This window comes from Vulpes vulpes, chromosome 6 (genome assembly GCF_048418805.1).
Source record: "Vulpes vulpes isolate BD-2025 chromosome 6, VulVul3, whole genome shotgun sequence".
Classification (NCBI taxonomy): domain Eukaryota; kingdom Metazoa; phylum Chordata; class Mammalia; order Carnivora; family Canidae; genus Vulpes; species Vulpes vulpes.
This window is the reverse complement of record NC_132785.1, coordinates 45,797,289-45,818,413: the sequence shown is the minus strand read 5'-3', so window position 1 is coordinate 45,818,413 and position 21,125 is coordinate 45,797,289. Positions and strand designations below refer to the sequence as shown.

The 21,125-nt window shown below is 42.9% G+C and overlaps 1 protein-coding gene across 1 annotated transcript in view; it reads left to right on the top strand.

Annotated features, from left to right (window-relative positions):
* ABCC4 (ATP binding cassette subfamily C member 4 (PEL blood group)) overlaps window positions 1-21,125 on the top strand; it is a 246,631-nt gene that overhangs the window by 71,351 nt on the left and 154,155 nt on the right. The window contains exons 5-9 of the mRNA XM_072760858.1: window positions 4,966-5,055; window positions 6,259-6,422; window positions 7,743-7,868; window positions 9,294-9,543; window positions 16,289-16,390. Coding sequence (XP_072616959.1) covers window positions 4,966-5,055; window positions 6,259-6,422; window positions 7,743-7,868; window positions 9,294-9,543; window positions 16,289-16,390 — 732 coding nt within the window. The remainder of the gene's footprint in view (window positions 1-4,965; window positions 5,056-6,258; window positions 6,423-7,742; window positions 7,869-9,293; window positions 9,544-16,288; window positions 16,391-21,125) is intronic.

Below are 21,125 nucleotides of genomic sequence, written 5' to 3'. Positions count from 1 at the left end.
ATTAAAATTGTTTTGGTTCAGATTGTATATAGAGTTCTCTTATTGACCCCACATGTATTTTCATGCCTTCCCAGAGAAGAACCAACTATAAATGGATATCTAGTCTGATGGGAGTTTGCATAACACCATCAACAGTGTTTTTAATGGCCACATAGATTCTATTATAACATTAATTAGAAATTTGAATTATTTCTCAGTTTTTTATACTGACAGATGTCCATGCAGTGAACTTGACCAAAGCAAAACCTTTGTAGACATCTTTAATCTCTCAGGGTATATATATTTCAAGCCTTTTTTTTTTTTTTTTTAAAGATTTTATTTATTTCAGTGGGTTTAATCTCTCAGGGTATATATATTTCAAGCCTTTTTTTTTTTTTAAAGATTTTATTTATTTCAGTGGGAGGATATGTGCAGGGGTGGGGGGAGAGAATCTCAAGCAGACTCCACTTAGTATGGTGTGGTCCCCACCCTTGCCAATATTATAATTCTTATTCCTGCTGAAGTGCTCTTGATTTAATAAAAATACTAATCCTAGGCCTGGTATATACAGTGCAAAATATTAGTTTCTTTTGTTTGCTTTTTTTTTTTTTCTTCTTTCATGGTGGAATTAACTTGCTTTCACAGGGAAAATAAATTAAACCAAATAGTATCCTCTTATAACTTGTCAACTCATGGAAATGTGGAACCAAAACATTAGCAGAAGGATGATGCATTAATTTGTGCACTGTTATTCTCTATACCTGACATGAATCAAACTTAAATTGTCTACATTAATGAAGAGTGGTAATTTTGCTTCATTAGAAGAAAAAACACCTAGAGTTCTCTGTCAGCCATGAATATGTGCAGCCTATTTTCCCATCTGCAAAATAGGAATAATTCCTTGCTTTGTAAGGTGGTTTCCTATTCAGTTGTAGGAGTTGTAGTAATTGTTCAATAAAGGGCAGGCTTTTCAATGATTTTTGCTTATGTACACGAATATGATGAGTCCTTTTTGCCCTCAATGAGCTGATTGTTCCTGGGTGGCAACAGATGTATAATTGATAACACTAGATGCTCTTCTGTAGGTGTGAACAGAGTATATATGTGTTTGTTTCTGTTTCTTTGGTCTTAATCTTAGGGAGAATCTTAGACCACCAATTTCATACCTTTCTTTTTCGTGTAAAACTTTTAAAGCCAGAAGTTTCTGGTAAGACTTGGTGTAACTATATCCTACAAATTGTGATACGTTATGTTTTTATTTTCATTTATTTAAAAATATTTCTGATTTTCCTTATGAAGTCATCTTTGCCACATGGTTCTGTATGAATATCCTGGTATTTCTCAAATATTTGGAGTTCTTAGAGCTATCTTAGTGATTTCCAATGTAATACTTTTGTAATCAGAGAACATTCTGTCTAACATTTTTATGTTTAGAAAATTACTGAAGGATGCTTGGATAACTCAGTCAGTCAAGCATCTGCCTTCAGCTTAGGTCATAATCTCAGGGTCCCAGGATCAAGCCCTGCATCTAGATCCCTGCTCAGTGAGGAGTCTGCTTCTCCTTCTCTCTTTGCCTGCCACTCCCCCTGTTTGTTCTCTCTCTCTCTCTCTTTCTTTCAAATAAATAAAAATCTTGGGAAAAAAAAGAGAAATTTATTGAGATTTATTTTATGGTCCCAGCATATAGTGGTCTATGTTTGCAAATATTCACTGTGTACTCGAGAAAACTGTCCTGCAGTTGTTGGGTATGGTGTTCCATTAACATCACAGTAACATGATTAGTAGTGTGTTTCATATCTTCTGTATCCTTAAAATTTTTTTGTCTACTTTTATTAATTATTGAGAGAGGGATGGGATACCACCTGGGTGGCTCGGCAGTTGAGCATCTGCCTTTGACCCAGGGCATGATCCCAGAGTTCCTGGATCGAGTACCACATCAGGCTCCCTGCATGGAGCCTGCTTCTCTCTCTGCCTATATCTCTTTTTCTCTGTGTCTCTCATGAATAAATACATAAAATCTTAAAAAAAAATTATTGAGAGAGGGATGTTGAAACCTATGATTGTGATGTTTTGTCCTTTTTCTCTTTGGGTCTGTTTTTGTCTCATAAATGTTGAATCTCTGTGATTTGATCCATATACATTTATTTTATTTTATTTTTTCAAAGATTTTATTTATTCATGTGTGTGTGAGAGAGAGAGAGAGAGAGAGAGAGGCAGAGGGAGAAGCAGGCTCCATGCAGGGAGCCTGACCTGGGACTCATCCCAGGTCTCCAGGATCATGCCCTTGGGGCTGAAGGCAGTGCTAAACTGCTGAGCCACCCTGATCTGAACACATTTAGGAGTAATGAATTGATATTACTTTTATGAAACATCCCTCTTAATCTTTGGCGATATTCCTTGTCTTAACGTCTGTATTGTCTGATACTAATACAGCCACACCACATTCGCTGTACCTATTGTTTGCATGGTCTATCGTTTTTTGTCCTTTGACTTTCAACCTGTCAGTGTATTTTAAGTTCATTTTTCTTCTATAGCAATTTAGGTATGTCTTTTGTTAATCCCTGGTAACCATCTCTGGCTTTTAATTAGAGTGTTAGTGTAAATATCGATCTGATTTGTTTTTGGCTTTTTGCATTGCTATTTTTTTTCTACTTGTTTCTTCTATTTTTCTTGTTTCCATTCCTCACTTTTATTTTGGTGGTATCAGATAGTTTTTGGATTCAATTTTGATTCCTTTATTAGCTTTTTTTTTTTTTTTTAAGATTTTATTTATTTATTCAGAGAGAGGCAGAGACATAGGCAGAGGGAGAAGCCCGCTCCATGCGGGAAGCCCTATATGGTACTCAATCCGGGATCACGCCCTGAGCCAAAGGTAGATGCTCAACAGCTGAGCCACCCAGGTGTCCCTGTGTTCTTTCTCCTTGATCATGGGTCACATATTCTTCGTTGCATGTTTAATAACTGTTTACTATTTTGGATGTTTTAAAGGTTAACATTATAGGGACTTTTAGTGAAAGCATGTTTGTTTTTTTCCTATAAGCAATTCCTGGGAGATTGTTTCAGTAGATCTGTCTATCTACTTACGTGACTACCTACCTTCCTACTTTATGTATCTCTGTATCTATCAGTGGCAGATATTTCCATTTTAAACTCCGTTAAAGTACATGACTCTTACTCTAGAGTATGATGTTTATTACTAAGCCATGGCCCTCCTGGTATCTAAATGGAGTGTCTTAGGTGCTTGTGAAGATCTTGTATCCTGTTTGGATAGAAACTTCGTGCCCTTTTGCATGAACTCTGGAGTCTCCCTTGAGCTCACAGCTGCCCCGAAATCCATTTGCTAACTCAGTACAAAAACTCCGGGGGCCTGTGCTTCTGCTATTCTGGCTTGCAAATTCCAGACATTCCTGCAATTTGGAACAGGTAACTCTTCCTCATTGCCTCAGTGAAAGTGTAGTTCTACTTGGGCAGTAAATGCCTCTGGGCAGAAAGCCAGGCTGGTCATGGGTCTCTGCTCTGGTATTTCCCTTTTCTGGAGGCTTATGGTCATGCACTGCCTGTGTTTGTGCCTGAAACAGTGGCTTCATAGGTTCTGTCCAGTTTTATAGTTTTACAGTTGAGAGTGAGGGCAAGTCCAGTACTGACTACTCTGATGGCTGGAAGCAGACATCTGGCAGTTTGCTTATAGGCTATGTCTTCCTCATTAATAACATTAATGACATTACACAATTTTTTTTTTTGGCCTAGCTAGAGTATGACTGATTTTCCTCTGACAGATTATTAATTTCTCTGCTGCAGCATTGCTGTTAACCTAGATAGGTGAACATTGGATCCAGAATCAGTCTTTAGTCCATTGCTACACTTGGTCACATAGCTAATTAAATGACAAGTCATCCTGATGGTTTGCCGAGAACTTTGCCTTTTGCACAAATTGTCGTCGGCACCATCTTGTCATGTGGTTCTCATTGTCAGCTTCAGTGACAGGCTGTGAATGGTGATTCCACATGGGTGCAGTTGTCTTTTTTTTTTTTTAATGTTTGAGAGATTGCAGAAAGAATGAGAGCAAGAGAGAGCAAGTGAGTGCACGAACATTGGGGATGGACAGAGGGAGAGGGAGAAGAAGGCTCCTCACTGATCAGGGCCCCAGATGCGGGACTCAATCCCAGGACCTTCGGATTATGACCCAAGACAAAGGCAGACACTTAACCAACTGAGCCACCCAGGTGCAACCTCTTGGTGCAGTTGTCTTGAGGTTTTTTGAAAATGATCAGTTTTAGAATCAGTTTTGTGTGCTGTTCTTAGTTTAATTGTTAACGATTAGTTATCAGATACGCACTTCTATAATGTGTTTTCTGCATGAGGGATTCATGTGTATTTGTATGTAAAATTGATTTTAAAAATATTTTCAGGGGCACTGGGTGGTTCAGGGGTTGAGCATCTGCCTTTGGTTCAGGTCGTGATCCTGGAGTCCTGGGATCGAGTTCCGTATCAGGCCCCCCTGTGGGGAGTCTGCTTCTACCTCTGCTTATGTCTCTGCTTCTCTCTCTGGGTCTCTTATGAATTAATAAATCTTAAAAAAAAAAAAAAAAGAATTAATGACCCTGTCTAGATGTATAGTCTGTCTCCTAAATTTTTTCCTTAGATAGCCTTCCCACTTTAATAGAATGTGGCTCAAAATTACTTGAGTTGACTCCCGAGTATAGATCTTTTTATCCTCTGGGCATGTCCAGATTCACCATAAAATGGGGTGGGAGGGTCTGCTTATATCTCGTGTAGCTCTGTTGTTCCTTGTGGTATGTGGCTGCCACCATTCAAAAGTGTTGAAGCCTGAGCCCAGGTCCTCTAGAGCCCTGCTGTCATGGAACACCGTGCTTACGGGAAGTCACACAAGACCCTGTAAAAAATATACTCCATTTTGCTTGTTTTCTAAGTGTGGCATGATATCACTGTAGGACTATAATCTTCTATTCCTTTCTTCTGTTTCAGGCACTTCGCCTTAGTAACATGGCCATGGGGAAGACCACTACCGGCCAGATCGTCAACCTGCTGTCCAATGACGTGAACAAGTTTGACCAGGTAGGCTGCACCCTTGAGGGATCCTTTTTCATTCCTGACACCTTCCTTGGTTTAACTTGGCATTTCTGATGCCAGGTTTTTGGTGTAGAATATAAGACGAGGATACTTTTTATTCAATTTTCATTTCTTCTATGTGCAATTTAGGTATAGCACTACTATGTGTTTTCTGGTGATAGGCATTTTGTGTTCCTAATGTGTTTACAGCATACTTCAACAATGCATGTTTACAGCATACTTCAACAATGCATAAACAGTTCCCGTCCAGCTTGTTTAAATGTTGCTAATAGTCCTTCATAAGTGGCCTTTCTGGGCACATGTTGTTGGTATTGGTGGCTGAATTACCATTATTATTATTATTATTATTATTATTATTATTATTATTATTTATTTATTTTTTTGAGATTTTATTCATGAGAGAGAGAGAGAGGCATGCTGAGACATAGGCAGAGGGAGAAGCAGGGAGCCCGATGTGGGACTTGATCCCAGGACCCTGGGATCATGAACTGAGCCAAAGGCAGATGCTCAACCACTGAACCACCTAGGTTCCCCTGCTGGCTGAATTCTTTGGCCTGCTCTATATGATGACATCTTGGTGGGGAGGGATAGTTCTGTGCCCTATAGAGTGCTATATAGGAAAGCTTTTTTTTTTTTTTTTTAAAAGATTTTATTTATTTAGAGAGAGGGCAGGAGCAGGGAGAGTGGCAGAGAGACAGGGAGAGAGAATTTCAGGCAGACTCCCCACTGAGCATGGAGCCCAATAAAGGAGCCCAACAAGTGGCTGGATCTCATGACCCTGAGATCTTCACCTGAGCCCAAATCAAGAGTACGATGTTTAACTGAGCCATCCAGGTACCCCATTTTTCTAAAGGATTTCATTCATTCATTCATTCGAGAACGACAGAGCAGAGGGTTTTTTTTTTTTTTTTTTAAGATTTTATTTATGAGAGAGAGAGAGAGCGTGCGCGAGAGAGGCAGAGACACCACAGGCAGAGGGAGAAGCAGGCTCCATGCAGGGAGCCTGATGTGGGACTAGATCCCAGGACCCTAGGATCATGCCCTGGCTGAAGGCAGATGCTACGCTAAACTGCTGAGCCACCCTGTTTAGGTTCCTGTCTTCTTTCAGAGCAGATTGTTTCTGTACTGTGTTCTCACTGGTTTTGTGTTTATGCTGTCTTAAGAAAGCATTGTATCTTCTCTTTTAAGGTGACAGTATTCTTGCACTTTCTGTGGGCAGGACCACTGCAAGCTATTGCAGTGACTGCTTTGCTCTGGATGGAAATAGGAATATCCTGTCTTGCCGGGATGGTAGTTCTAATTATTCTTCTACCCTTGCAAAGCTGCATTGGAAAGTTGTTTTCATCACTCCGGTAAGAGAAACACTGGTTTAAAAAATGGGTAATATGTATTTATTAATATCCATGGTCTGGCCCCTGCTTTTGATGAAAAACAAATGTCTTCTGTGATCTCTTGTTTGTGTTGATTGTATCGGGTCCAGGCTTAGCCATGGAGGCTCCAGCCTTAAGCTGAGGGCTACTCTCGAAACTGAGATAGTGAAGGCATCCACTGGCTCCTCCTGGCTAGCTTTTTGGGTCCTGTGCCTCGTTAAGTTGTGTCTTCCAGCAGAATTTACATATGATGAAGTTATTTCAACATATATTAAATGATAGTATAATTTAAATATCTACTTAGCAGTCCATTTCTGGCTGCATGGTTTTTTAATATATTTTTTTAAAGATTATATTTATTCATGAGAGACACATAGAGGCAGAGACCTAGGCAGAGGGAGAAGTAGGCATCCTTCGGGGAATCTGATTTGGGACTCGATCCCAGGACCCCGGGAATACAACCTGAGCCAAAGGCAGACGCTCAACCATTGAGTCTCCCAGGTGCCCCTGGGCAGTGTATATTTTTGTTATGCTTATGTTAGAGGTATTTTCATGTGTGCATGTCTTTTTTTAAATTCAGTGTGACCAATAAATTACAGACTTCCCAAGGGCAAGGTCAACCTCAATTGTGTCTTTAGATGTCCAGCTGTCCTAGCAGCATATGCGATAGAAAAGTGGCTGGTGATACAGAGTTTGATGATGATGAAGCAGGTTCCAGAGGCTGGAAATGGGTCACTGTCAAGGTTTTCAGTTGGATGATGATGTGCTGTTTGAAGCACATCGAGTTTTCTCTTCTGTTTCTTACCTTGTGGTTTTCTCAGCATGGAATTTGCTCTGCGATGGAGAGATGTTCTGTGTCCTTGGAGTCCCATTTCAATGCTACTAGAACTCCGAAGCTTTTCCTGCTCTCTCCTTTGCCCAATTAGAATCAACAGCCCTTTCTTTTCTGCTCCCCAGTACTTCGTTCTACTATACTATACCACAAACAACTGTAGTATTGTTAGATTCACGGGCTGTTTGCCTTCCCTACCCAAGCATGACCTCTTGGAGCAGGCGGTTTATATCTGACTCTCTTTTGTGTCTTCCTTAGTCCCTATTGCAAGTTTTCTAAGATACTACTTGAATTGGGATGAACTGTTGCCTTCCAAACTGAAGTCTCTTCCATTTGTATTTTGAGTCGAGCCACCTGTGTTGTCTGAGTAGAGGCGCTGGAGGGAATCATTTGATCCCTGGTCGTGGGCTGTGTCTGCTGCTGATAAGGAAAGTGGGGCTGTGGCTCATCTCTCATGTCTGTCCCCTTAGGAGTAAGACTGCAACTTTCACAGATGTCAGGATCAGAACCATGAATGAAGTTATAACTGGCATAAGAATAATAAAAATGTATGCCTGGGAAAAGTCCTTTGCGGATCTTATCACCAATTTGCGAAGGTACGGTTCTCTGTATATTACCCCATTTTTTTTTATTTTTCTGTCTCCTGCTTTTGCTGAAATATTTGAGGAACCTTAGGAAGTTTTCCCATTAAAATGTGAACTAAAACACTAAACATCCCCTGCCCCATGCTATGCACCATATTAATCTGCTCTTCCATTTACCATTTTCTTTATTATTATTATTATTATCTTTAAAGATTTTATTTATTCATGAGAGACAGAGGCAGAGATACAGGCAGAGGCAGAAGCAGGCTCCCTGCAGGAAGCCCGATGCAGGACTTAATCCTAGGACTCCAGGATCAGGACCTGAGCCAAGGCAGACGCTCAACTAATGACCCACCGAGGTGTCCCACCATCTACTTCCTTTCTTTTCTCTTTCTTTAAAAAGAGCTTTTATTTATTTACCTGAGAGAGAGCGTGAGAGAGGCTTCTCCCTGGGGCATAGGGAGAAGCAGACTCCCCTCTGAGCAGGGAGCCCAATGTGGGGCTCAATTCCTGGACCCTTGTATCATAACCTGAGCCAAAAGAAGACCCTTATCCAACTGAGTCAACCAGGGGCACCCCCCCACCCCCATTTAGGTATCTTCTTAAAGGAAAGAGAGCGTGTTTCTACTACAAAAATGAAATTCCACATATTTCTTCATACCCTGAATTCCAAACAAGTAACGATATTATTTGCTAATATGACAGTGGCATTAAAACTATAATTTATGTGAGCATTGCAAGAAGACAAAGATTGTAGAGATTGGGCCAGACTATACCTCAGTTTTATTTGTGCCAAACAGAAACAGAGCCATGAGAATAGCCTCATGCCTTTGCTCAGTTCTGCATGTACTTTGTAGGTGCATCTCCCTCTACATCAAATGCACTCAGCTTTGCATCTTCTCTGGTCCTCAGCAAGCCCGACTAATTTAGCTCACTCCCCCCCCCCCCCCCCCCCCCCCCATCTCACTGCCTGGCTCCAGTCATGTGCATCTTCCCCGACTACACTGCTCTGAGGGAGGCACCTCTTTGCGCATCCATGGGGCCTGTGCTGGCTGTTTCTGTCTGATGCACACATTTTCTCTTCCCCCAATGAATCATGAGCTCTTAGGGGGGACAGGCTATGTGCCCATCTGTCCTCAGCAAGGTGATCAGCACAAGACTTCTATCATTTGATGCCTGCCTGTTGAATGAACATTCATACCTGGTCTGAGTGACCCAGGCAGTTTTACAGAGTGACATTAAGCCTCCATTTAGTTGAGGTGAGCGACATTGGCATTTAGCCCTGGAGCCTGTGCTGTAAGATATTTCCATAAAATGGGGAGTGATTTGTCTTAATCCATGTTCTCTCCCTGGAAATGGAGCCACATGCAAAAGATAGTTGAATTTATGACTTGGATGTTGCTTCCTTGAAAACCATTATCCTCTACTCTTTGCCAGGAAGGAAATTTCCAAGATTCTGAGAAGCTCCTACCTCAGAGGAATGAATTTGGCATCATTTTTCGTTGCAAACAAAATCATCATTTTTGTGACTTTCACCACCTATGTGCTTCTTGGCAACGTGATCACAGCCAGCCGTGTGTTTGTGGCAGTGTCGTTGTATGGGGCTGTGCGGTTGACCGTCACCCTCTTCTTCCCCTCGGCCATTGAGAGGGTGTCCGAATCAGTCGTCAGCATCCAAAGAATCAAGGTTCGGTGACAAACACCTTTTTTACGTTATAAGTATATTTTAAGCAAAATGCCTGTTCTGAATTGGGGTCACCATGTTATACTTAGGTGAAGCCTGGCAGTCATTCAAGAATGTTGTGTGTATTCCCCTCTCAGTCTTGGTAGAGTACAGGTAGCTAAGTTGCTGATGATTTCTGGCCGGCAACATTAAATAGCAGTGACACAGGGATTGTGAGGTACAGGTGATAACTGCTGGGTGGTTAAAATGTCTAAAGCAGCAGAAATTTCACAAGCAGATTTCATCCCTCGTGCCATCTTGAAGGACTAGGCAGTGACTGTAAGACTGGGGTTGGAGTGAGGGGAGACCAATTTCTCTCTGGGCTGGGATGGAAAGAGCTTGCAGAAGGCCCTGCTCCTTGGGTGAGGATGAGTCTCTCTGAAAAAAGGTGAGTTCTGTCCTTCATAGATGCCTGGTTTGTGGTTTCTGAGTAGGCCTGTGGATCTCCTTTCACGTTTTCTTTCTGTCTCACTCTATTTCTGGGAAAGTCTTCCATATTTTATCATACCCTGCCCTCAACCATACCCACTACCTCCTTTTCCAAAATAGCTGTCCCTACGTTGCTCAGGGAAAGTAACTTATATCTTCAAGATGCGGCCCTCAGGTATTTTTAGGTTTATAAATAAGCCTAAAATGAAAATAGATTGGCTCAGTGAGGCAGACAGGGCATGATCTTGAGTGCCTCACTTTACACAAAAATCTGGTTTATTTTGTTCCTGCTTCTCCACAGTGCTGGATATGTATTAAAATACGTCTAGTGAAGTTTGATGGCTCTGGGTTTGATTTTTGTCTTCTTTTTCTAGTTTTGTCATAAAAGCTGAGTTTTTTTTTTTTTTTAAAGATTTTATTTATTCATGAGAGAGAGAGGCAGAGACACAGGCAGAGGGAGGAGGAGGCTCCATGTAGGGAGCCCGATGTGGGACTCAATCCCCGGTCTCCAGATCATGCCCTGGGCTGAAGGAGATGCTAAACCCGTGAGCCACCCAGGCCGCCCTGAGTTTTTTTTTTAAGGTTTTATTTATTTGATGAAAGCAGGAGCACAAGCAAGGGGAGCAACAGGCAGAGGGAGCGAGAGAAGCAGGCTGTTTATGAGCAGGGAGCCCAACATGGGGATTGATCCAGGACCTCAGGATCATGACCTTCAGCCTAAGACAGATGTTTAACTAACTGAGCCACTCAGGAGCACCTCTTACTTTCTTTTAGATCTTAGACTCTTTTTCAACCTCTGTTTTCTATAACTCTTTAAAAAAAAAATTAGATCTTGAGTGCATTATAATCACCTAGAGTTCTTATTAAAACTGAATTTTAACATGTTGGAGATTGATTCCCTGGGTCATGCAGAGCCCAAGGTATCCGTGTCGTAGTCAAGTGTGCCCATGTACCTGGAAATATGCCACATGTGGGGAACATTGCCCCCCTTGTGGAAAAAAGCCAGGATGTACTTAGCAAGTTATAAAAAATGTCAGGATTATGTTAAGACTAAAATAAGGTGAGAGGAGAAGCTAACACCTGTCTTGGTTTATGCTGGACATTTCTGGAGGGGGCGTACATTGAGGATTCATTCCATTGCTCCACAAAATAACTGAGCACCTACCTTAATCCTGGGGTGGTGCTAATGTGTATGTAGAATAATAATGCGCAGATATCCTTCCTACTTGGAATGCATGTATCATCAAGTAGGGGTAAATAAACACTCAAAGACACTCACTGTTAAGATGTGTTTCATGGCATTAGTTGTTGAAAGGGATAGTCTGAGCTGTCTTAAGGTGCTTTGTAAACATAATTTTGGAGGTAGAGCTTCCTGGGAAGGCTGAAAGAGGGACCAGGAGAGTTACAGTTATGGGTGGTTAGGAGGGGATGGGAAACATTTAGGGGAGGTAGGAGGCTGATACTTTTCATTATTGTGGGGATAGTTATGTGACAAAAAAGCTCTTAAAAAGTGCTTGGTGCCCCCAGAAGGAGGTCCATGTATTTGAGGAGCCAGAAATGTCTAGTGGTGCACAATAGAGAGTGCTGGGAGGCCTGAGCAGGGGAAACAGCACCCTACAGACCACATTAAGCTGTTTTGGTTTTGCTTTTTCAGAGCTCCCTCTGGCTGCAGCCTGGGGACTGGATCAGAGAAGATGGGGGTGGGTATCCGGGATAGAGCAAGAAGATGCATCAACAGGCTAATGCAGGAGTACCTGGGTGCCTCAGTGGTTGAGTGTCTGCCTTCCGTTCAGGTTGTGGTCCTGGGGTCGAGTTCCACATCTGGCTCCCCCCAGGGAGCCTGCTTCCCTCTGCCTGTGTCTCTCTGTGTCTCTTATCAATAAAATTTTTGAAAGAAAGAAAAAGGCAAAGGCAGTTCGGGAATAGGATGAAATGGTTTGGATTAGGCTGAAATTGATGGAGGCCTGATTGCCACTCAGGAGAGTGTCTTGGGTCCCTGACAGAGGTCATAGGTAATGATTAGAATGAACTGATCCAGCATTCCCACTTCTTCCTTTCCACTTAGATGTGTTTTGTGTCAGCAGGAGAGGAAAGGTACGCAGAGTTCACTCCCCAGGTAGTCAGGACCAGGCAAGGTTTGACGTGTAGGGTCAGAAGCTGTGTTGGCATACAGGAGCTTGCTGTTGACAGTGTCTTTTGCAGCCCAGGATTCAGTAGGCAGCGCAGCCATGATTTCCAAAGAGCTTGTGCTTGTTAGCTGTAGGAGCTAAATCCAGCAGACCTCCCCCTTCAAGATGGTTCTATGGTCTGCAGCTCTGGGCTAAATTCTCATGTGGGCTGTATGGCGTAGTATCTTCTTTTCTACATATACTTTTCTTTCTTTCCTTTCTTTTCTTTCTTTTCTTTGTTTCTTTTCTTTCTTCTTTCTATTTTTATTTATTTATTCTTGAAAGATACACAGAGAGAAAGGCAGAGGGAGAAGCAGGCTCCATGTAGGGGGCCCGATGTGGGACTCAGTCCTGGGACTCTAGGATCATGCCCTGGGCCGAATGCGGGCGCTAAACCGCTGAGCCACCCAGGGATCCCCGTCTACATACACTTTTCAATGTCCTTTTTCCCATGTACTTAAAACGAAGGATTTATTATGAAGTTACAGGTCTAAGAAGTTCCTTCTATTTTTCTCTTAGTGACATTGGACTAGTCCAATAGGATTATAAAAGATCTTGTCTTCAAAGCACTGGAAGTCTTAACAACGTCTATGCCCAATAAAGTGTGTCTCTGAGGTTATATTGTTAATAATGCTGCTTAGGCTTTTTGCCTACCAGCCACTCTGAAGTCAATCTTTCTGGCTTGAGTTCTGATGTCTGATACTTTCCTGCATGACCTGTTCTGGGTATGCACTTCATGGCTTTAATGGTAATTTAATGTCAACCTTTTCATCAGCTTGAGTACTAGAGAAAAATCCAAATAGTGCTTCTGGCACCTTTACAAGCTGTTCATGTGTTGAATGGTGTCTCATTTAACCATTGGGAGACTGTAACTTCTTTCTCCACTCAGACCTATTTCTGGACAAATGCTCAATTGATTTATTTTCTTACTTTGTGCATAGTTTTCCTTTTCTTTCTTTTCCTTTTTTTTTTTTTTAATATTTTATTCATTTATTCATGAGAGAGAGAGAGAGGCAGAGACACAGGCAAAGGGAGAAGCAGGCTTCATGCAGGAAGCCCGATGTGGGACTAGATCCTGGGACCCCAGGATCCTGCCCTGAGCCTAAGGCAGACACTCAACCACTGAGCTACAGAGGTGTCCCCTTTTCTTTCTTTTCTTGATGGTGGTGGAATTTCTATTCTAATATGCACGTACTGAATATTGAACCTTATGTCTTGTTAATAATTTTATGGTATAAAATTGGAATTTTATTCTGTCTAGGCAAGATTCATAACTCGTAAAACCTTTTGTTTGTTGCTGTGTTAACTCATACTCTGTAAAACTGTAGTGATGTAGTCAGTGGTCAGATTCCGTTGAACCCGCCATATGGTCTGTTGGCTTCTTTTGGGGATATCCAAGACTTCCCCTGACACAGGCATGGGCAGCAAGCCCAGATGAGTGAGGAATGCGTGAGCAGGCCATGCCTCAAGTAGCTGGGTCTTTCAGAGAAATGCATAGGAACACATTTTTCTTTTCCTGCACAGAAGAAACTTTGCATATTCAGCTTTTACCGGTTCTTTTGAAGTTGAGTATTGTAATCACATTTGTAGCTTTGTGAATAGTAGACAATTTTGAATGACTTGAAGAGTGTTTATGATTTTTGTAGTAGGTGACTTATATGTTGTTTCCCTAAGAAACTTTTTTTTTTTTTTTTTTTTTTTTTATGATAGTCACAGAGAGAGAGAGAGAGAGAGAGAGAGAGAGGCAGAGACACAGGCGGAGGAAGAAGCAGGCTCCATGCACCGGGAGCCCGATGTGGGATTCGATCCCGGGTCTCCAGGATCGCGCCCTAGGCCAAAGGCAGGCGCCAAACCGCTGCGCCACCCAGGGATCCCTTCCCTAAGAAACTTAAACATGCTTAGTTCGTTGCTTCCTTACATGGGTTAGGGTTAGGTTTGCCCATGGGAACTAGAGTACGCACATTAAAACTGCTTTCAGAAGGCAGTATTTTTGTGTGTCGGTGTGTGTGTGTGTGTGTGTGTGTGTGTGTCGGTTTCTTAGGGCTGTTATAACAAAGTACCACAAACTGGGTGCTCAGTGCAACAGAAATCTGTGGCTTCATGTTTCTGGAGGCCAAAAGTGTTTTTAAATCAAGATGTCTTCAGGGTCACGATCCTTCTGAAAACCTGATAAGGGAGAATCTGTTGTTGAGTTTTCTGACCTCTTGTGGTCCCTGACAGACCTTGGCATTCCTTGGCTTGCTCCACTGACTGAGCCAGCCAGGCACCCCTCTGCATTTTCTTCTTTTAGTTGACTGTTTTATCTTTTTTGTGTTTAAAGACTTTATTTATTTGTTCATGAGAGACACAGAGAGAGAGGCAGAGACATAGGCAGAGGGAGAGGCAGGCTCCATGCAGGGAGCCAGATGTGGGACTCGATCCTGGGACTCTAGGATTATGCCCTGGGCCGAAGGCAGGCACACAACTGCTGAGCCACCAGGAGTCCCTGCATCCTATATGGACACCAGTCAGATTGGATTTAGAGCTTACCTTATTCCACTATGACCTTACTTTAATTAGTAACATCTGTAATGACCCCATTTGCAAAAAAATTTCAAATTTTGAAGTAACCGGGGTTATGACCTTTTTTTTTTTTTTTGAAGACAGTTCATTCCATAAGAAGCTCCATTGCTGATGTTCTGTTCTCTGGTGTTAGAAACCTAGACCCTTTTATCATTCATTGTGTGTGGTCTTGGCTAAGCTGGTGACTTCCAAGCCACTGTGGGGAGGGAGGAAGGTTCCTGGACATTGTCAGTTTCCAGTGGCCTGAACTTAATCAAGTGGCTACACATAGCTCCAGGGGAGGCTGGGAAAAGGGTGGTGGTGGTGTGTGTGTCTCTTTTCAAGGCTGGCATTGTCAGCTAAAAATTAGGGTTTTGTTTCCACAGGAGAATGAGAGCAGATTCTGATGGCCATTAACAGTCTCTGCCACATGGTCAATGTTTTGGTGGTGTAGAGGTTATTAGTTGTTTATTCCATTTCTGTACCAGTGCAACTTCTCTCATTGAATTTTGTCTAGTGTTTATAGAGCAAGAAGATTTCCTTAGATAGATGATTATGCTACCTTTGTAACAGTTAACAGGACTTCATTTTATTAGATTGCACTGGGTAGCTGCTAACTAGTGTTGAAGTAGAAGATGTGACCATTTCTGCTGCCCAAGAAGAGTTGCTAAGGAGATTATGAAAAGTGCTTGTAAAATACTTTGTAAGAGATAGAAACTTGTTACAGGGATTTTTTTCAAAGAATTATGACGAGGGATAGTTAATGATGAATGAAACATTGATTTCACATGTATAGGGAGAAAGTGTACCTAAATGTCCCATGAAAAGTCACAACAAATAAATGAGTAGAGCCGCATTTTTCACTGAGAGTCTTTGCCACTGGTGTCGTGTTTGCAGCCTGTCCTTTCGGGCCAGCTTGATTCCTCAAAGCCAGGGGATGGCCCTCATCTTTGTGTTCCTAGCATCTCACATACTGCTTGGCACATGGTGGGATTAGGTAAATATTTTTGGAATCATTTCCTACCAACTCCCCTGTTTATTGTTGGTAACAGAGAAGTAAAACAATAAAAATGTCCAGGTTCTAAATGTGTTCCTATTTGTTTTTTATTTTTATATTTTTAAAAGATTTTATTTATTCATGAGAGACACAGAGACAGGGCAGGAGACCTAGGCAGAGGGAGAAACAGGTACCTGTGGGGAGCCCGATGAGGAACTCTATCCCAGGACCCCTCGGATCATTACCTGAGAGCCAAAGGCAGACGTTCAACCACTGAGTCATCCAGGGTGCCCTCACTGTTTCGATCTCTGTTTTCTCTTTAGGGAGAAGAATCCGTATACTTGCTGAGAAGGTGACAAGATAGCTTTGTGAACTGTTTGTGTATATATACATTATCTATTTTATAATTACATAGGACATGCTGTGTTGTGATGGGAGTCAACCGTTCCCAATATAGTGGGTAAAATGATACCTGGGCTGTGTAAAATGCTGCATTGCAAATTACCAGGAAGGCAGTTACTTTTGCTTATGCCTTGCTCCTGCAGTTCAACCAGCCTTTCTCCTTATTCTGCAGAACTTTCTGTTACTTGATGAGATATCCCAGCGCACCACTCAGCTGCCATCAGATGGGAAAATGATAGTGCATATACAGGACTTCACCGCCTTTTGGGACAAGGTAACAAATTTTCCATTACAAGGGAGAAGGAGAAACAGGAAGCCTGGTGCAGGGCTCCATTCCAGGACCCTGGGATTATGACCTGAGCTGAAGGCAGATGCTTAAGCACCTGAGCCACCCAGGTGCCCCAGGGTACACAGATTTAATAGAGAATTTGAAATTATTCTTTTTCAAACCGAATAAAATGTAACTGGCATCATTTACTTGAAAGTATGTTATAAAAATTCTCAATCAGGAATAAGAGATTAACTATGAAATCAGCCCCAAAGGCATTTGACATATTGTTCTTTATCTCATCTTTAAGAGAACTTTCCAAGTATTATCTCATGTTTTGGGAATAAGTATGTAAGTTTGCAATGTCAGAATTTACAGGGTTGGACAGGTGATAGTGTGCCACATGAGCTAAGTAACAAATACATTACAGATTCTTACAGATGAGGGACTTTGGGGAATTGATGAATGTTTTTTTACCTTGATGCTTTCAGACCATCTCTTTACCTGTTGAGTGAAGCCTGTGATGTGGATCTTTGCTCTGGGGTAGGGTGATGGCTCCCCTGTTCTAAACTTCTGGAAGGTGCTGTTGACTTTGGTGACAGCCAGGGGTGGGGAGGAGGCAACAGGTGGGCATAGGAGGTGCCATGATTCTCAGCTGGAGGGTTCGGCTGTGTGGCAAACTGACAGGTAGAAGAGGTGTGAGGTGTCGAGGAGTTTGTTTCGCTTGGTCTGTTAGTGACATTTAGGCACATGGGGAAAACTGGATAGCCCGCTGCAGGCCCAGTGCCACCTCTCTTGTCAAAAACTGAAACACTTTCTTAGCCTGCTCCTATGGTCTTCTATGTGCATGCTCCCATCAGAGTCTGGGTTAGTCAGGAACACAGAACTCAATCCTCAGAAATGAGTGAATTCGTAACTGAGCCAGTGAAAGAATAAACAAACAATGAGGGCAAACGGTGGTGTGTGAGGCAACCCCGAGATTACCAATGGCAGGTGGCTGCTCCCATCCCTCGGGCTGGAGGGATGTAGGGAGGAGGTGGCCCCTACCAGACGGTCACCCATGTGCAGTGGAGTTCAGTTGCCTGGCCTCCCTCAGAAGTGGGGACCATGGTGGGGAGGGCCTGTTCTGTGGGCCCTGGCACCTCAGGGATGAAGCAGCCACCGTGGAAATACCGCTGGAAGCAGGTGGAGGTGCTGGTGGGTCCACCTCTCCCCTCCTACCTCTGGCCCAAAAACCCGGTGTTCTCTACAGCTGAGCTGGTGTTGGTTTGGAAGGTTGCAGAAGCCAGTTCAGGGCATTGCAGGGGAAGGCTGAGGAATGGTGTCAAGAGCCCCACAGATGCGCAGTTGGGACTTAGGCCCACATCCCCTCTGGGTTCCCTCCTTCAGGGCTGCCAGGGTCCTAACTCTGGAGCCTTTCTGTCTTTTCCTGCCTGCGACTAGGTATCGTGCCCTCTGTTCCATGTTTGCCTGCTTCTCCTTGGATTCCCAGCAGTGCTCCGGACAAAATAATAGTTCCCAAACACATGATGCACCGCTACACTTGTCTGCTCACACACAAGGGGCCTTACCTTACCTCGCCCGACACTTTCAAGCAGGAGGGAATCAGCTGCCGTAAAGTAGATAGTTGTCTTTGCGATCCCCTTGAAGCGCTTTCAGGAAGCACCGCTCCAGTTCTGTTCTGCGAATGCCATTGAGCTAAAGAGCACTAAGCTTGTTAATAGGCACATTGTGTAATGACCCGTCACCAAATCACTTTTATGGCACATTGTGCTACACTGTAAAAACCTAGCAATTCTCTTCTTCCCAGACTTCCTAACACGTTCTCAGACTTTTTTTCCTGCAGCTTGCATTGTAGCGCAGGACATCCCATTCTAGTGGTCTGGCCTTGACTGTGAAAGGATTGTGCTTCACGCCGGGGATGATTAAGGCCTGTCAGATTAGGTCACAGAATAGGGAGCCTTGGGTCTGGGAAGGCCACAGACACTGGGGGTTTGGGAGAGAAGCTGAGGTCAAATGTATCACATGCTGGGCTCTGAGAAGCAGAAGGATGTGGATCTTCCAACCAGGTGCACTTGATAGCCGGGTTGGTACGTAGGTGGGCAAAGGTCTCACCCACCTGGTTTCATTCATTAAATGAATGCACTTGGTTTTATGCCTGTAAGCTTTGAAGTGTTATGGTCCAGTGGGAGCCTCTATTCGACTTTGTGGTTCACTGCTGCATCCCTGGGCCTAGCTGGAGTCTGGAACTGGGTGAGGGCTCAGTCTTATGCGCATTGCATCAGCTGCTTGTCAGATGTTGCCCCCTGCTGGCCAGCGGTTGATCCTGAGGTCATCACGGGGAAAACACTCCTAAAAAGAAACTGAGGTGTAGGGGAGCCAGGAAGCCAATATTGGTATATGGCTTATGTAAAAACATAAGTGGTCGTAATTGAGGAAAATGTAGTAAAATAAGTACTAGTTAGGAGTGGAGAAGCTTAAAAAAAAGTTTCTGTGTTTTGAAATCCAGCTTGTTAATAGTTTTTATAATTCTGATAAAATCTGGGCCCAGTGTTTCTTTGGTGATTAAATGTGATTATCATAATTTTTAGTAGGTACCCATGTTATAATCCATTATGTCCTGAGAAAATTTTCATTTTGGAAATTATCCAGACCTTTTATTTTTCCTCCCGTGCCTTTAGTCTTTCAGGTATTTTACTAATGGCATTACCCATTCAAGATGTAGAGAGGTCCTGAAGCTCATCACCAGAAAGTTCAGGTCTGCACCTGTTTGTGGGAAGATGAGCTCAGCTGGCCAGACTGATGTGCTTTTTGATTATCTGTGGGTTGGATTCTTCCTAGCACCATCCCAGATAGTTGTGTTTGCCAGGGATGGTCTGCACAGCTGCTGTGTGTGTTTCTCTGCCCTTTGTTTTGGAGAAATCCTTTTCTGGAATGTAGAAGGTGACATTGCCTTAGATCAACTCTTGGTCAGTTTCCTGTGATATGTGAAGACTGCTTTTGTAGAACACAAGGCCCCTCCATACAAGCTTTCTTCAGAAAGGGTTTGGGTTTCAGATACAATCACTAGATCCTCAGTCATGGCACTGTGCATGGTGTGGACTCAGAGAAGCATCCCACGGGAAATTACATGGAGATCATAGCAGTAGGAAAAATTTAGATGATCCCTGAATAGTAGCTCTTTTTTTATTTGACCTTGAATTTTTTTTTTTTAAGATTTTATTTATTTATTCATGAGAGACCCAGAGAGAGAGGCAGAGACACAGGCTGAGGGAGAAGCAGGCTCCATGCAGGGAGCCCGATGTGGGACTCGATCCCGGGACTCTAGGATCACGCTCTTGGCTGAAGGCAGGTGCTAAACCGCTGAGCCACCCAGACATCCTGACCTTGAACATTTCCTATCAATCTTCTGACAGTTTCGATATCTGGGTTTGGACAAACATTCTTACAGTTGGTGACTACTACTGGGATTTTATAATCTTAACTTAAAACCATCTCTCGGGCTGTCTGGGTGGCTCAGTGGTTGAACATCTGCCTTCAGCTCAGGTCTAGTCCTGGGATTGAGGCTTGCATTGGGCTCCCCACAGGGAGCCTGCTTTTCTCTCTGCCTATGTCTTTTGCCCTCTCTCTGTGTCTCTCATGAATAAAAAATAAAGTCTTAAAAAAAATAAAACCGTCTCTCTACTTATTCGTACCTCTGCCCTTTGCTCAGAAGATAAAATACTGATTGTTGTTGAATGAGACACAGAAACCTTCTCCTTTTTATTTACTGTGCTCTGCTAAACTCTTTTCCTCCAAGAATATGCTTTGTTCTTAGCAGTTTATTATTATTTTTTAAGATTTTATTTATCCATGAGAGACACAGAGAGAAAGAGAGAGAGGCAGAGACACAGGCAGAGGGAGATGCAGGCTCCATGCAGGAAGCCCGGCGTGGGACTCGATCCTGGGACTCCAGGATCATGCCCTGGGCCGAAAGCAAGCGCTAAACCACTGAGCCACTCAGGGATGGATCCCCAGCAATTGATTTTCTAATGTTTCAAAGTTCTATATGGAAATGAATCTTCTGGGATCCCTGGATGGCTCAGCAGTTTAACTCCTGCCTTCAGCCCAGGGCATGGTCCTGGAGTCCCAGAATCGAGTCCCACATCAGGCTCCCTGCCTGGAGCCTGCTTCTCCCTCTGCCTGTTTCTCTGCCTCTCTCTCTCTCTCTCTCTCTGTCACTCATAAATAAATAAAATCTTTTTTAAAAAAGGAAATGAATCTACTTTGGTCTCTTTAAAGAATAGTTTGAAGTGTGAAGCTGTAAAACTGAACTTTTTTTTAAGAACAGGAATACTTAGAATTTTCCTAACACTGAATCTCTTTGTCTTAGAATTTATACAATGTTCAGGAATACAACTCCTGATCAGTGTGATTTTTGCTTTGTCCTTTTCCCTTGTGTCTGATTCTGTGATGTAGGCATACCCCCATGTGTCTTTTGCAGTAGAAGTACTTTGCTGCCCCTATTTAGCTAGGACAGGCAATGCATGTTACACATATAAAACTAGGACTTTACCATTCTGGCCCACAATATCCCACTAATTTATTCATTGTTTTTTTGGGTAAAATTTGAGCTCTGAATATAGCCTCGATACCCCACTGACATGAGTCTCTGCCCAGAGTGACCTTATAGTATAAAGTGCCTTCTTGCTTTGTGAGCATTATGAGATTTCTTCCTTATCAAATGAGAATGGAGCAGTTA